Below are 16,236 nucleotides of genomic sequence, written 5' to 3'. Positions count from 1 at the left end.
ACATCCATTATCTCATTTAGATACAAAGTTAAAGAAATAGAAAAACATTTTTTTCCCTGTGCTGACTCTTAGGATTTACTCTCTTAACTTTCATATGTAACATACAGCGGTGTTCATTATATTTTAGCATGTCTTCTTAATTAGTTATGCAGGCACACAAGCTCACCCTAGGCCACACCAATCCCAACCCCGTTAGAATACAGGCCAGGAAACCCAGTGCTTTCAGGGCAGCAGGGGGCCTCTTCTTCAGTGGGGTGGTGCTCCCAGCAGAACACACAGCTGCCAGCAAGCTAGGGTTGCTTGTGTTGGCTGTGCCCCAAGTGAAGGTTCCTGGGCAAGGGAAGGAGCAGCTGTGAGCCCCTCTTGGTTTCTAAGTCCCATGTTGCAAAGAAGACGCTCTTTCTCGTAACAACTTCATGGGCATAACTTCCAGGGTCCCTAGATCACGTGCCCACTTACAAGAGAGTCACACCAGGCTATGGCTTCTTACCATATATTTATAAGCATGGAGCTGAGCCATCAGGAGCCATTTTTACCACAAGCAGTGATGCCTAGTTACACAGCTGACACCCGACCTTCATCAGATTTCTAGGGAAACAGAGCTAGAAGGCTAATCCAGGGTCAAATTTGTCCTTATTGAAGGAGAAGGGGTTTTATTAACCCTTTACCCACACTATTATGTTTAACTCCAGGACAGCACTATGGGGTTGACAGTCTTATTAATTCTATGTCATTGAGGAAAAAACCTGAGGCTTAGAGAGCTAGATTTACTAACCCAACATCACGCAGCTGGTAGAGGCAGAAACAGGATTTGAATCCAGGTTGTTTTATTGAAAAGTACATGATCTTAACCGCTATACTATATTCTACTTTACTTTTATTTTCTTTCTTTTGGATGGTTCTTATTTAATAGAAGCATATAAAGAACTTTAACAACTTCTCTGCCTTAAAGTGTGCATTGTAGACTAGACATCCATTTTTGAATTTCCGTATCCCTTGGTTACTTGGCTTTACCATATGTGTTGCTTTTAGTTTTGAAATAAATGGAAAAGTAATTTCCTGACACTTTCCATAGCTTTACTTCTCTGGCCTCTGTGAAAAACATAAAACCATTCTAAAATATATTCATTAGTTAATGTAAGAGTTCAAATGTTAGCTTTTTAAATATGAGCATGATTAAGTATTTTATTGTAATAAGTCTCTGTATTTAGTGTTCTCTTAATGATACCACATGGCCATAAAAAAAAAAATCAGTACTGAGCTGAAGCTCTCCTACGTGTTACAAAACATCACCTCTCTTATCTGAGATGCTGGGGCCCCCCATCCTCTCCCGAAATGCTGAAAGATGTGAGCTGTGGTCCTCAGTGGCCTTTCTCAGCCACAGCAGATGTGTGCGATAGACAGTTCTGATGGTTGATTTCGTGTTGGAGTATTCCTTATGGATGACAGTTTAGATATAACAATGAATTTACCAAGTAATTTTAAAATTAGAAAACAAGGTAGTCAGACTTTTCTGTGTCTTTTGGTGTGTATCAGTTTTCTATTGCTGCAAAACACATTACCATATATGTAGTGACTTAAAAACAATGCCCATGTATTAGCCTGTATTTCTGTAGGTCAGAAGTCCAGGTGAGTTAGACCAGGTTCTGTGCTAAGGGTCTCACAAGGGCATAATCATGGTGTTGGCAGAGCAGGGGCTGGGCTCTTATCTTGAGCGTTTGAGGAAGAATCCACTTTCCAGCACATTCAGGTGGTTGGCAGAACTTAATCATTTGTAGTTGTAAGCATGAGGCCGCCATCTCCATGCTGGCCATTGGCCAGGGCTGCTCTCTGTTAGAGGTTGTCTGTATTCCTTGGTATATGACCCCCCTGTTGCTGCAAAGCCAGCAGTGGCACATTGAATCTTTCCTGTGCTTTTACTTGTTCTCACTTTCTCTTGTGCCACCAGCCTGAGAAAACGCTGCTTCAAAGGGCTCAACTGATCAGGTCAGGCCCACGTGGATGATTTCCATATTTTAAGGACAACTGACATGGGATTTTAATTACATATGCCAATCCGTTCACAGGGCTACCTAGATTGGAATTTGATTGACAGACCAAGGGGTAGGATTCCTGATAGCGGGGTGGGAGAACATCTTTAGAAGTCTGTCTACCGTACAGGGCATGCAGTTTAATTTTGTCTGCCCTCTTGGAGTTTCAAACCCACGGGTTCTTTGTGCCTGGAAAGCTACTTTCAAGACAGTTTATGTCTTATATTAAGTCATTATTACTCTATCTAGTTCTGTCATTTAGCTGTCTTAGGATCTGTTGTTTCTCTTTCGTCCCAAATTTGCTTTTATGTGCATAATAACCAACAGTTAAAGCTACTTTAGAATTTTCCCTTTGTGTTTACTAAAGGTCTCAATAAGCTGAATAGTTATGAAGTATAGCTTAGGTAAGTCTGAATGTATGGACATGAGTTTTCTAGAATAGAGTCCAATTGATATCTGTGGGCCTTACATATGTGAAAAAAATGTATGTGAAATGCACTGCAAGCATTCCTTTATATTTTGAGACTCCTTTCATAGCTGCTTGATAAATGCATGGTAAGGATAGACTTCCTGGGGGAAAAAAATTAATGATTTAACTTCTTCATTGGATTTCTATTGCAGTGAATTTGTGTCATGGCTGTTGGAAATTGGAGAGATTCACAGGCCTGAGGAAGGTGTTCACTTGGGACAAGCATTGTTAGAAAATGGAATCATCCATCATGGTAATTATTTTATTAATCACCTATTTATTTATCCACAAATTACATGTATCTTCATTGCATTGATCAGTTTAGTTTATAATACTTCTCCACATTATAGGATGCTTATGTTTTTTCCAGCGTCTTTGAGTGCCTCATCTATACAGAATATTGTTTCAGGGAGTATAGGTTTATGGTGATATATTTAACTTGAAACGGACAATTCCAACACAAAAGTCCAGGTAAGTAACGTAGGACTGAAGAGGAAGGAACGGCGAGTTCTAACTAGAGTATCTGGGATGCTTCATGAGGGAACTGGCCTTAGTGCTGGGCATTGTAGAATGAATGGAACTCTGACAAGGACAGAAGACAGAGGGACCTTCCACCCTGAGGAAGCAGTAGCACTCAGACACGGGAGTGGGAAGGTTCACGGTGGCCTCTTCAGAGCTAACGCAGAGTCTCACGTGGCAGGACCATATCCTTCATGGATGAATATGCTGGGATGAGGGGTGTGGTGAGAAAGGTAGGCAAACACCTGATCCCAGCAGATTTTAACTTGCTGGCTGTGTATGTGGGGCTTCTTCTGAGGGAGATGAGGAGGTGATGGGCATCTGGAGGCAGAGGAGCGACCAGATCTTGATTTTGGAGATAACAGATGAGTGAAGAGTTAGAGATTACAGAGATCCCTGCCCACGGGGACCCTTCCTTCCCCAGGAGGGAAGGGACCAGGGCCGTGTCCATGGCATGATGAGAGGGACCCATTCAAGAAATTCTGGAGAAGCTGAGACAGCGTATTTGATGTCTATTTGGACTTAGGAGGTGAAGAGTGAGGGCTGACGTCAGCTTATTCTGAGCTTTTTGTCTGGATGACAGACATAGTTAATTCAAGAGGAAGAGTATCGGGGGGAAGGTTTGCAGTGGATTGGGTATGAAACATCTGCAGGGGAGCGTTCAGAGTGAGGGTCAGATTTGGGAATCATTTCAAGAGAGCATGAGGTTCTTAGCACATCGATAAGAGTCTACAAACAAACAAAAAACAAGAAAGCAATGATCATGGGACTAAGAATAAAAGCTTGAAGAATTTCTAATGCAAAATGTGGGAGAGGAGAAAAAGGCAGGGAGCTACGAATAAATATGGATATTTGGCCGTGATGTTTTGATGTTCATTTTTTTTTTTTTCTAAATGAGAGTGAGGTGAAAACAAACTAAATCCTCCTAACTTTTCCCCACCACAGTAGACGCTGCCAATATAATGTACCACCATCTACCCAGATAGGAATCCCCTGGCCTTCCTTTTTCTCCTTCATGCCATCGAGCCCTGTAAGCCCCACCACCAAACAGGTCTCTAATCAGAGCACCGCTCTCCCTTCCAGGATCTCCACCTTCTTCCCAGTCACCACCTTCTCTGTCCTTGCTTGCACATTTGTCCTCCATCCCCATAGGACACTCTCCAGGTAATGGCTGAAGAGACCTTTTAAGACATATATAAGATTCAGGCGTTCTCTTGCTTACAGGCATCTACTAGCTTCTCATTAAACTTAAAGAAAAGTCCAGACATCTGACCTAAATCTCTTACCATGGCCCACAAGGCCCTACATGATAGGGCCCCTGACTTCCTCTCTGAGTTATCACATAGTGCTGTACCTAACTCGTTACACTGGGGCCACCCTGACCTCCTGTCTCTTCTTTGAACACTCCTAGATGACTCCCCATTTAGGATCTTTGCTCTTGCTGTTCTCAATCAACAATTGCTTATTAACTCCTAGTATATGCCAGTGGCCTCTCTAGGTGCTGGAGACACAGCAGTGAATGAAACGACAAAAGTCTCTATTATGACTCGTCTTCCATGACACTCTGCCTTTTAGAATCCTACCCAGTCCCATTATTCCAATAAACTACTTCTGAAAGTTTTGAAATTTTCTTCATGTACTACTTATCACTCTCTGAAATTATCATGTTGTTTGGTTTCTTTGTTTAATATTTCTCTCTTTATCTCCCATCCCTACTCTAGACTGCAGTCAAAATATAAGCACCGTGAGAACAGGAGCCTTGTGTGTTAATATACAGCAAACACCTAGAATGCCCAGCACATATAGGTGCTTAATAAATTATTTGCTGAGTGAGTGAATAAATGAATAATTGTATTTTGAGCAAACAGATAATGTTGATAAATTGTGTATGATTTTGTACTTGGTTCATTAATGCCATTAAAACACCATTTAGCATCTAGTATGCTAAGAAGCATCATCCGGTATCTTATAAGTAAACATGCAAAGGTGTTGAGTTAGATGGCTTTCCTCTTTATGCTCCTCTTTTCCTTCTTCTAACCCCATGACCAAGTATATATCTGGGACAAGAATGGACTGTATTTGTTTTATCCTGCAATCTATTAAAGCTGAAGTAGGTGGCATGTAAAGAGGTTTTGTGTACAGTCGTTGACCTTCAGAAGTGATTATTCTTTTCCCATTCAGACTGTGTACTTCCAGGGCCTGTGTATTACCAGTAGAGCAAGGAAGGGAAAATCTGTTTATGGATACCTTTTATTTACTCCTTTCCTTACTGATTCTTTCCTTCATTCTACATGTAAGATATTAGGCTAGGTACTTGAAGATATGTAAATATGAACCCTCGACCTCTTTTTTCTTACGGTCTAATAGTTTTAAGCCTATCTTTTTACCTTGTCCATCAAGAAACCCAGCTGCTGGAATATTTCCTTTCAGACAAGACAGAAATCTACTAGGATGGGAGAACTAATTTTTTGCAAGGACTATTGAGAGGGAAAACTGTATTGGTTAGCACTAGCTGCTGTAACAAATAAACCTCCCCAATACAGTGGCTTACATTATAGAAGCTCATTTGCCACTCATGTACAGTTCAGTCAGTGGTGGAGGATGAGGTGGTGACACCCTGCTCCGTGCAGGGTTTTGGTGCCTGACAGAAGCTCTTCCATCTTCAATACAGTGCTCCTAAAGGTCACCTTGAAGGAAGGGTGGAGTTTCTTGTTTGTTTTAAATGGGTTTGTACCCTTCCCATTGTGCATCACGTTTGTGCACATGTCCGTGGGCACAACTCAGGTATGTGGTCACCCTTGGCTGCAAGAGGCTCCTAGAAATGTCCTGTAGATGCATATGCAGGAAAAACAAAAGCTAAACCAATTTGGTAAAAAACTACCCAATTTCTGCCCCTGAGGCTTAGCTCCTGGGTCAATATAAGATCTTTGAAATCATATGAAAGACAGAGTAATCATTATATTTATTTGTTAATGTTTTACAATGATATCAGCATATAATAGTCACAAAAATCACTTTTAACATTTGTTTTCAGTTGAGGTTATTGTGACTTCTGTTGTTAATTTGAGTCACTTTAATCTTTTATGAATTAGAAATAACAGAAAAAAATGGTCTTAAAGCTATCTGTCAACAATAGATGCTGCTATTAAATTGTTTAAAAAGTTATGGATATGTATGTTTTTGTACTTCTATGGGATTACTTAACTATATTTTAGAAAGAGCTACGCTAAGGTTGTCACAGTATTTTCCTTTTTGACTATGAGGTACCTTGTAACAGATAACAGGATATTAGAAAAGCTTTATTCCCAAAGCTGGAAAGGTCAGGGCGCAAGGAGAGGTTATCCTTTCAGAGGAGATGTAAGATTATTTTCAAGTCACCCATCCACTCTTGCTTTCATCTTTCAACACAGGTGATCCAGCAATTGTATGAGGAAGAGTTGCTTGATTACTTAATGAATTAGGTTTTGAAAATTGAAGACAACTATTATGGGTGGAATTTTACTTACTTTACAATAACAAAACTGTTGTTACTTTCCCTGAAGACATGCGTAGCTAGGCAGACACATTCAAGTCAATTTTAAGTTAGTACAAAGTGGAGTTGGAATAATATTTATTCAATCTCTTCATGAACATAGTACTCTAGAGTCTGACCTTTCCAGTTCAGGACTGCTGAAAGATCTGGAAGGAATCACAGAGAGAACCACCCTTACTATTTTGTTAACATGTGTCTCAAAATATTTTAATTGCCTCCTCTTAAAAGAGAAAAATTCAACAGCATAAGATTTTTTTTTTTGGAACGGATATCAGAATTTCAGTCCTAATCAACTTTTCTCCCCTTCCTCAGACACCACCTTTTTCCAATAATACAATTTTGAAAAGAAAGTAGTAGATAAATTCTGTATTAAAATTTATTCTGAAATTTCAAATTCAAGAACACTTTATTATTTAACTTAAAAGAATTGAAGGGCTTCCCTGGTGGCGCAGTGGTTGAGAGTCCGCCTGCCGATGCAGGAAAAGCAGGTTCGTGCCCCGGTCCGGGAAGATCCTACGTGCCGCGGAGTGGCTGGGCCCGTGAGCCATGGCCACTGAGCCTGCGTGTCTGGAGCCTGTGCTCTGCAACGGGAGAGGCCACAACAGTGAGAGGCCCGTGTACCACAAAAAAAAAAAAAAAAAAAAAAAAAAAGAATTGAAATCTTTTTGAACAATGATACTTATAACCTGCTTAATTCTTTTTCTGAGAAATTTAGCACTGAGTACTCTCTATTAAAAGTCCTGTTGGTCACAGTTTGATTTTAGTGGCCTGTGCTGTTACTGTTATCGGGATCTGATCAGTTGTAATGTCCGATTTGGTATACAGAACTTTTGTTGCTGGAAATAACCTTTTTTTTTTAGTGTCCAAAGTTAACTAATAGAGATTCTCCCAAGCCTAGGATAAGTGAACATATTATGCAATTTCACATTAATAATTTTATTAGAATGAAGAAATATGAGCCAGGCAGGCTAGTTTCATTAGCATGTGGTTCCAGCTGCATTTTAGTGAAAATAGAATTCCTAAAATAAAGTTGAATGAGCCATCTGTTTTATAAAGAGCCAGCAAAAAAAAAAAAAAAGTTGACTGTTAATGCTATTATTCACATTGCAAATATTGTTGAGAACTTCATCAGAGGCAAAGCCTTGCTGTACTGGGAATTCTTGGGTTGAGGCAGCATATGCTTTCTCTGTGATATGTTGATAATGTTCTTCTTGTCTGGCTTTATTATTTACATTATAAATGCTTCTGTGGGAATTCAGGGGGCTCATTCATTATAGCCAGTGGTGTGCTGAAGTTGGCTGGTCAAAGCTGTAGAGAGCTGGTGATTAAATGTTTTAAAAAATTGCAAGCTTGTAGTTAAGCACAGCTATTATTAAAATAAAATTATATAAACTTATAAATACCTAAATTATATTATAAACAAAGGTAATATCCTTAGAACTCATCACTTCTTAATTATTTTACTACATTTTATTGTTATCTATGGTCTTGGTGTTATTTATGTCTATTATTTTTGTATGATGGAAATACTAAATAATAATGTGTCACGGCACATCTCATTCTGTGTTCAGTGGCTTTATTTTGGTAGCTGGAAATTGGCCAGTGTGGGAGTATTTGATACCGTGGAAACTGGCGAATGTCACACATCAGTGCTCCTTCTTCCACAGCACTCGAGAACAAGCTGTTTATCATTTACCAGTACATCCCTGCTAATATCCAGCATCACAGAGTTGTTTAAAAGATGTCATTTCACCTACCTTTCTCATCAGCTAATAAACCCATTTTCCATGCTGGAGAAGTTGGGGGAGTGGATTTGTATGCAGAACTCTTCACTGTTTTTCCAAGGCAACAGCCTAGAGTTGCAGATTAGCCCAAGATTCATTAGCAAAGTCACAAGAGTTTACCTTACAGTGAAGCATTCCATTTTGAACAGGTTGAACCACCACTTGTTTTATTGGGGCAAGATACCTTTGGGCCCAAGTTTCCATGAATTTTGGGACATCAGTATAATAAATTATTTCAATGAATCTTAAGGGATAAAAATGGGAATAGGTAGATTTCATAGGAGAAATAAATAACTGGTCTTGAAACATGCCGTAGGATTTCAAAATATTTCTTCCGATCTTATTTTTCTTTCACATATGCTTTTTCTTCTTTTTGGCTTAATCTGGGAAAAAGATGCCCAAACGTTGTGTTGTTTGTCCCTTCTTGGCAGCAAGCCTGTCTCAGTTTTATGGCTGCAAGCCATGCATTTGGTTTGGATAGATGAGGGTGAAATTGATGAAACTTTGCATATGCATGTGTGTGTGTATGTGTGTGTGTGTGTGTATATGTGTGTGTGTGTTACAAGTCTCTTGGCTTTCTTCTGGATTCACCAATGTAGTTCATGAGAATTAATTCTGACAGATTTTTCTCCCCCTTCAACATTTTTAGCAAAAAGTAAAGGTCAAACTCTTCTATGTCATCATGAAAATAGAGCCCATTGCAACAAATTATCTCTTCTGCAAATTTTTCATGCCCCGTAAAGAAAACATTTACATGTAAACTTTTTGAGATTTAATTTGAGGTTTTTCCTTTCTAGAAGTTTTTTTTTTTTTTTTTAATCAGACTACCTAGAAAAAAAGGAAACTTGAGAGAAAGTTTAGTAGGAGTCTTTATGAATGGAAAATCTTATCTTAAGGATGGAAGGGAAGGATGACCACTCTCATTTTCCACTGAGGAAAAAAAAAATTAAGTGACGTGTAAGAAAAGCATTTGTCAGTGTAAGAAAACTGTTAAAATTTTGGAATCAGTTACATACTGAATTTATCTAATCTACTCTGAAGATCTAAACACAGGATAAATGGTCAAGATTGGTATATGTGTGGTCTTGGCCTGATCGCTGTGGGATAAGACAGATAAATGCTAAAATTCACTTCTGGGGCTGAGAATCAAATTATAACTCACTAGTTGGAGTATCTGCTATTCGAAGGGCACTTTTTGCTTGACTTTGTGGCATTGTGAAGAAATAGAAAACACAAACTCGTCTATTTATTTAAGTGTAAATCACTACGCACACGCACAAGTGCATACACTATGCTACCTAAATGTGGCTAACCTTAATTTAGTTCTTCAGTCATTACATGGAAGTTGTAACTATATTATACAACAAAATCTTATCATGAATCTTACTATCAAAATACTGGATTAGCATTACTATGTTAGGAAAACAAAAGCTTTTGATAAAACTAAAAGTTTCAGTATTTGGGAATATGTTTTTTATCTGCCAGTTTTTAGATTGTCAGGATTTTAATATACTGTTCTTATGTTCTTAGTTACGGATAAACATCAATTCAAACCAGAACAGATGTTATATAGATTTCGCTATGATGATGGAACCTTTTATCCAAGAAATGAGATGCAGGATGTGATTTCGAAGGTAACAACCTCTCCTATAACCTTTTATCAATAAAAGAATTCGTGTTGTTGTTATCTTCTTAGCTTCAGCAAGATAAAATGCTGTAGAGAGACTTAAAATAATTCTGCCCGTATAGAAAATTTTTACATGACGTACGTAAGCAAGCCTCTCGACTTTTTTCTTGCTATTATAAGAATTAGAATGTTAGATCATTGTTTTTGTTCTCTTTATCTAATTCTACAAGGGAATAGTGCAACTGCATAACCCAGAAGATTATATCTGTTGAAAACTGTTTCACATGTAGCAACAAGTGGTCATGATACTTGAATAAATTTAACAAAAAGACAAATACATAAAATTTATGTAATATCAGTTTTCTTTGTACACTTGACAAAATTTATATTGACATGTAATGATCAAGTAGTATGATGGACCACTGCATAGATGTATATTCTGTTTACATTATATCTCGAAATTTTATATTTTAAGAAAATAGTTTTAAAAGTCCTCTGTGTATGTATATGTCATATGTATATGAAAAATTCACAGCACAATTTAATCCTGTTTTTAAAGATTTAAGTTATATTATTTTTATGATGTAATGTAACATTTGAATAATAGGGTAATGATTTCAGCCTTTTGACAGTGAATCTATTTTACTCAAAATTTCATTGGTTTGTCCTTTGAGTGATCTTACTTGCTTTTGACATATTTTTGTTTTACAATAGGGCGTACGATTATATTGCCGTCTTCATAGTCTATTTACTCCAGTGATAAGGTGAGTCTAGTTTCTAAGTTCTGGGAGGTTAAATGGAAATATTTATATTGCATATTAGATAAATATTATTAAGCTGGAACTTAACTTATTTTGTTTTTCTTCCCAAAGTGAAAATTTTACTTTTAAGGATTAAGTCACAATTTATCTGAAAATATTTCTGAATTTTCTGAGGCTCTAATTATACAGTTTCTTCTACTCTTTTCTGATTTCTAAAATTATTTGCCATTAATTCATAGTCAGTTACAGGCTTGATTTTGAAATGATCCACCTTCAGTTAATATTTAATAAATAATAGTTGACTAGTTGGTAGAGGATTTCAAAATACTGTTTACTATACATATTTACCATTATGGTTACTTGTATAGTAATTTTTTTCATTAGACTGTGTAATCAAATCTTGGATATGTATTTTATTTCATAATATTTTCTTTTAATCATCTTTTATCCAAAGAAAAACTTTTGCACTTGAAAATTAAGAATTGATTTGGAGTTAATAATTATAATTTTCTCATTTTTTTCTGTACCATGTTTTAACTTCTGAAGAGATGCCTTTTTGTTTTTTAAAGAGAAATCAGGATTCATTCTCAGTTTATCTCTTTAGAAAAACAGCAGAAAACTTTGAGTTCTGTGTTATGATTACTAATAGAGGTCATCAGTACTTTTGTAATATGCACTGGTATACACTAACTGGTAGGATGTAATGTAATATAAAACTAATTTCAGATGGCCAGATATCATTTGGAGTTTATTGACTAAAATATATTTTTCAGAACAAAACAATGAACATACTATTTCTAAAATGAATATAGAGGCTTTTCAGTCGTGGCTATAGAATCCAAACATTTGATGGACAGTGTTTCTATTTTTCACTCTGGTTTCCAATTCCAAGGAAACGCAGAGCTTAAAAAAAAAGATTCCAAAAGTTGCTGATAAGTGTTGGAATGCCCACACTGCAGGTCCTGAAGGAGAAAACAGAATTTTACCTACTACTCCTGAAAATGCCCTGTCCACTTTCACAAGCAGGCTTCACAAAGTAAAAAAAGGTGAAAGGAACCAACATTTGTTGATTCTCTGCTATATTCCTGTCACAGGCACTCTGTAAATATGTTGGATAACGTAATGCTAAAAGATGGTTACTAAACAGCGCATGGATACTTAAAGTTTTTTTCTGCTAAACTAATAGAAAACGATACTGGATAATTTTTTCATGCCACATGTGTATGTATATGTAGGTTTCACATGTGAGAAAATGTGTTCTGAAAATATATTTTAGCCATGTGGGATTTCTTATCAAGAAAGTTACATTCTGAAAAAGCTGAGAAGAAGGAATTGTTCTTTGGCTAGAAATGACGATGGTTTATGAGTTGTCCAAGGTAAATTTATGAGAAAAAAACCCCATAAAACAGATGGAATGTACGATAGTCATGTGTGAACTCAGCTTATGAAAAGAAAAATGACTTGGGTGAAGAATCCACAGACCCACATATGGTCTATAAAAGACTACCCTGTCCTTCTTATTGACACATGGAAACCAAGATGAAATGGGTGATGAGGTATCAGAAATAGGGAGGTAGACTTAAAAAGATTTTAAAAAATCTGCTCTTGATTACTGGCTAACTAGTTCATTCACTATTGAACCCTCAGAAATTTCAATCATGTTTCAGGGAGCTTTGTATGAAAGTGGATGAAATGATGTCAATATTAATTGTAAACTACTGACAGAAGCTAAAGAACCATGAATATAGCCAGTAATTATTTGTCACGCCAAGTTGATTGCAGTTTGGATTTTTTTGACATTTTGAAAAGACTGTCATTTTCTCATTCCATTTTGATCCAGGCCTGCAAAGTAAATGAATTATAGGTTTCCACCCTTGGGGCCTTGTTCTGATCATGAGCACTTTGTTGGTATCTAACTAGACTTTGAAACGTTTCTCAGAACTGGGAAGTCTGCAGAAAGGAGAGTCTGCTGTGGAGAGCCAGGATTCCCTGGGCTGCCTGGGGATGCAGTGTGGCTGAGTCCATGCTCTGATCAGACAAAATGGATGACGAGGTTCTCAGTGTGTTTCCCTCAGGACAGACCTGAGGTCTCCCACTACAGCTGAGCCTAACGAATAATCCTCTGGGGCAGATCCTGCCTTCCTGGAGAACTCAGGAGCAGAAATACAAGCGGTTGCTTTATTTTCCATATTTTGAGGAGATTTTTCATGACTCTATCTTGATTTAAAGGGAGGGAATTCTATTTTATTATTCTTTTACTAATGAGCTATTGTATTTCTAGCCAAGTTATTACCAGGTAACATAGCATTAACAATCAGTTTGGATATAGGAAAATGTGAAAGAAGAAATGTCCTGTTTTGGTATCCTTGTGGGTTTCTTCTCCTGGTGTGAGCTGGTGAAGGGAGTTTTCAGGTGTGTACACCTTGTAAAGCTGTCTTATTTACACATAAGTGGGACAGTCGATTCAAATTACATTGAGTCAACTTCTCTGTTGCACACTGATATGAAATGAAATGGTTCCTTTTGCTTACTTGTCCTCTTGCTTAATGTTTTTGTTTCTCTTTCCTTTATAGAGATAAAGATTACCACTTAAGAACCTACAAATCTGTGGTTATGGCCAACAAGCTGATAGACTGGTTAATTGCACAGGTAAATAGACAAATAGAAGTTGCTGAGTTACATTCATTGCTGCTTTAGACTTTGACGTGACTTAGGTACTTTTTAAAACTCCCCACTTGCCCATGAGACAGTGAAATAACTTGATCAAGTTCATACAGCTAAAATGAAGCAGAGTTAGGATTTGAACCTGGATCATCTGACTTCAGAGTCCCAGACTTAATTTTTATGCGATATTGTCTTTCAAGAGGAAGGTGTTTCTTGATTCAAAAATATCATCTGAGATCCATCAAAAAAATGAAGTATAATTTAAATAAATGTGCATGTACTAAAATTACTTGTATGTTTTGTTCACTGATTTGTTTTAAGGTATCTGGTTTTTAGTCCTAGCAGGTTATTCTAATCTCCCTGTGCCTTCTTCTCTGTTAGATAATAATTGTGTTTTGATAATATGAGCTTTACTTCTCTGAAATGGCTTGAAATTTCCAATTAGTGTGAACAGGGGAGGGTGAATGGGTGAATGCAATAAGATGTATCATTTACGTATTGCCCTATGTGTTTGGCTAGAAGCTTTTGCAACTGAGATCTGCCCTACTTTTCATGCTAATGGTAATGCTTGTCCTCCTAATGCAGCTGTAAACTTTATAAGCCCATAGGTAGACAACATCACAAAATATTTACCCCTCCCCACTGGCCCACTCTCAAGCTTCACTCCCCTTCCCCCACCAAAAAAAAAATACAGTATCCACCTGCATACACTGTAAATAGGAAAGTATAAAATTTGTTGTGATTGTTGTTCTGCTTCTTAGAATGTGGGAGCTAATAGCTGGTATTGAGAAAATGTTATTTGCAACTCAAGGCATCTAGCCCATCATAATGGATATTCAAATATAAATTTATTTAAACATTTTATTGTACTAGGTCAAGTAATAAATAGTCAAATGTTTTCCAGGGATTAAAGAAAAGGCTAAGAAAACTGATATCCACTTTGACAGAACTTACTATTTTGAGAAAGAGGATATTGCTTGGTTGAAATGTTGTCATTACATTTGGATATTTGAGTCAATTTACTTTTCTGTTATTGAAGAAATTAGCCTACCTCCTTTGTTGCAAGTGGATAATAACGTCTGATGCTCAGTCATAGAAATGTTTATTTTTTGTTTCAAATATTAATGTTTAATTCACATTTGATTCATCTGTGCACATACATTTTGAGATTTTTATTTTTAATATTAACTTCTACACTATCCAAGACCACCTATTTTTGCATCTTATGGCACTTAGATTTATTTTATCTAGAAATTAAGATCTTAGATTAAACCAAACAGTTCTTTTTCGAAAAAACCCAAATTCCTATGTCCAGTGGGTTTACTAGTATGAGAGCCTTTTATAACACTATGGTCAGTGTGTGTCATTGGGATTGGTTCTATATTTGGTAACAGAGTTGGAATTTCACCTAGAAATTAAACTGTTACAGAATTCATGTACTATATGTTGATTATATGAGAAAACTGAAGAAAGTTTTTTTGAAGCAAAAGCTGATGTTGAATAAATATTTAAAGTTCTGACTCAGGAAGTCAGTTATCAACTTTTTTTTTTTTTTTTTTTTCCTTTTTGGCACTTTTACTTTCCAAGTGTGAGTATTAGAAGACTAAAATAAGTTGCTCAAAAAAACGGACCAAGTTGCAATTCTTTTTTTCTTCAGGTTTTCTTAGTGGTCTGTTATGACAACGTCTGTAGAAATTGTACGTAATAGAAATTGAAATGGACTGGGATTCAGGTAATCTGGTGTCTGATGACAGTTCTGCTGATAAGCAGTTATGCAAACTTGATTGAGTCACTTAATCTCTCTAGATTTTATTTTCACAAATGTTTTCTGCTTACTGGACTAGCTGTATATGTCAGCTCTTCTCTATCACTTAAACTTTATGATTCTGATAGTGTAAAACGTATCCAAATGTACGTATCAGACCTGATTAACTCTAGCTTCAGATTAGAACAATATGGGCTGGCTGTGAAAAGAAAGACATGGTAATGGAGTGATAAGAGAAGGATAAATTACAGTTCTTGATCTAAGATGAAAAAGAGATATTTTAAAAGTAAGGGTCTCTTTCCACCAAGGCTCTCAAGTGATAATAAAACTTAATTTCTAGCATTGACCAGGACACTGAGTTGACTTGGAGAGCTTAAGGGGACCAAACAGAGAACTGACTCCAATGTGATAGTCTATATGTTGTTTGGAGTATAGTCTAGATCTGACAGCTTTTGGATGATGGTACTTATTATATACCATATTTTAAGTGACTAAGTTCTTCACCAGATTTGAATTGCTAGAGGGCAGGGAAGTATCTTTTGTTTGAGTGCTTTACTCTCTGTAGCACTTGGCACGCTTTGTGGCAGTAAAAAAAATCTTTTGAGTGAATTCATAAAAGTTACTTAACAGCTATATTTTGAAAAGGGCACAGATGCGTTGTCCAAAGATACAGATTATAAATGTCTTGTTAGTTAACAGGAGGATTAGTGAGGGTAGAGTTGTCACAACATGAGGTGGCACTTGTTTTGGTCCTTGATAGACAGATAGGTAGAATTTAAATGTGTGAAGGGTAACAATTGGGGGGGTCAATTTGACAAGAGTGAAGGTGACCCCACCTTTGGAAAATGAGGCTGGAGGGGTAGGATGAAGTTAGGATTATGGGAGGCCTGGAAAGCCCAACAGAAAATTTTGATATTTTACGATTTTTAAAAAAGAGTCAGGGGCCTCCCTGGTGGCGCAGTGGTTGAGAGTCCACCTGCCGATGCAGGGGATACGGGTTCGTGCCCCGGTCTGGGAGGATCCCATATGCCGCGGAGCGGCTGGGCCCGTGAGCCATGGCCGCTGAGCCTGCGCATCCGGAGCCT

General features: G+C 37.2%; 1 protein-coding gene across 3 annotated transcripts in view; it reads left to right on the top strand.

Annotated features, from left to right (window-relative positions):
- The window catches only part of PREX2 (phosphatidylinositol-3,4,5-trisphosphate dependent Rac exchange factor 2), a 287,717-nt gene that overhangs the window by 118,173 nt on the left and 153,308 nt on the right, over positions 1–16,236 (top strand). For all 3 annotated transcript variants that reach the window (XM_082600894.1, XM_082600893.1, XM_082600895.1), the window contains exons 11-14: positions 2,652–2,752; positions 9,865–9,968; positions 10,676–10,725; positions 13,296–13,371. In XM_082600894.1, coding sequence (XP_082457020.1) covers positions 2,652–2,752; positions 9,865–9,968; positions 10,676–10,725; positions 13,296–13,371 — 331 coding nt within the window. The remainder of the gene's footprint in view (positions 1–2,651; positions 2,753–9,864; positions 9,969–10,675; positions 10,726–13,295; positions 13,372–16,236) is intronic.

The sequence above is a fragment of the Mesoplodon mirus genome, assembly GCF_964341445.2.
Source record: "Mesoplodon mirus genome assembly, chromosome: 16".
Lineage (NCBI taxonomy): Eukaryota > Metazoa > Chordata > Mammalia > Artiodactyla > Ziphiidae > Mesoplodon > Mesoplodon mirus.
This window is presented reverse-complemented; position numbering and strand designations above follow the sequence as displayed.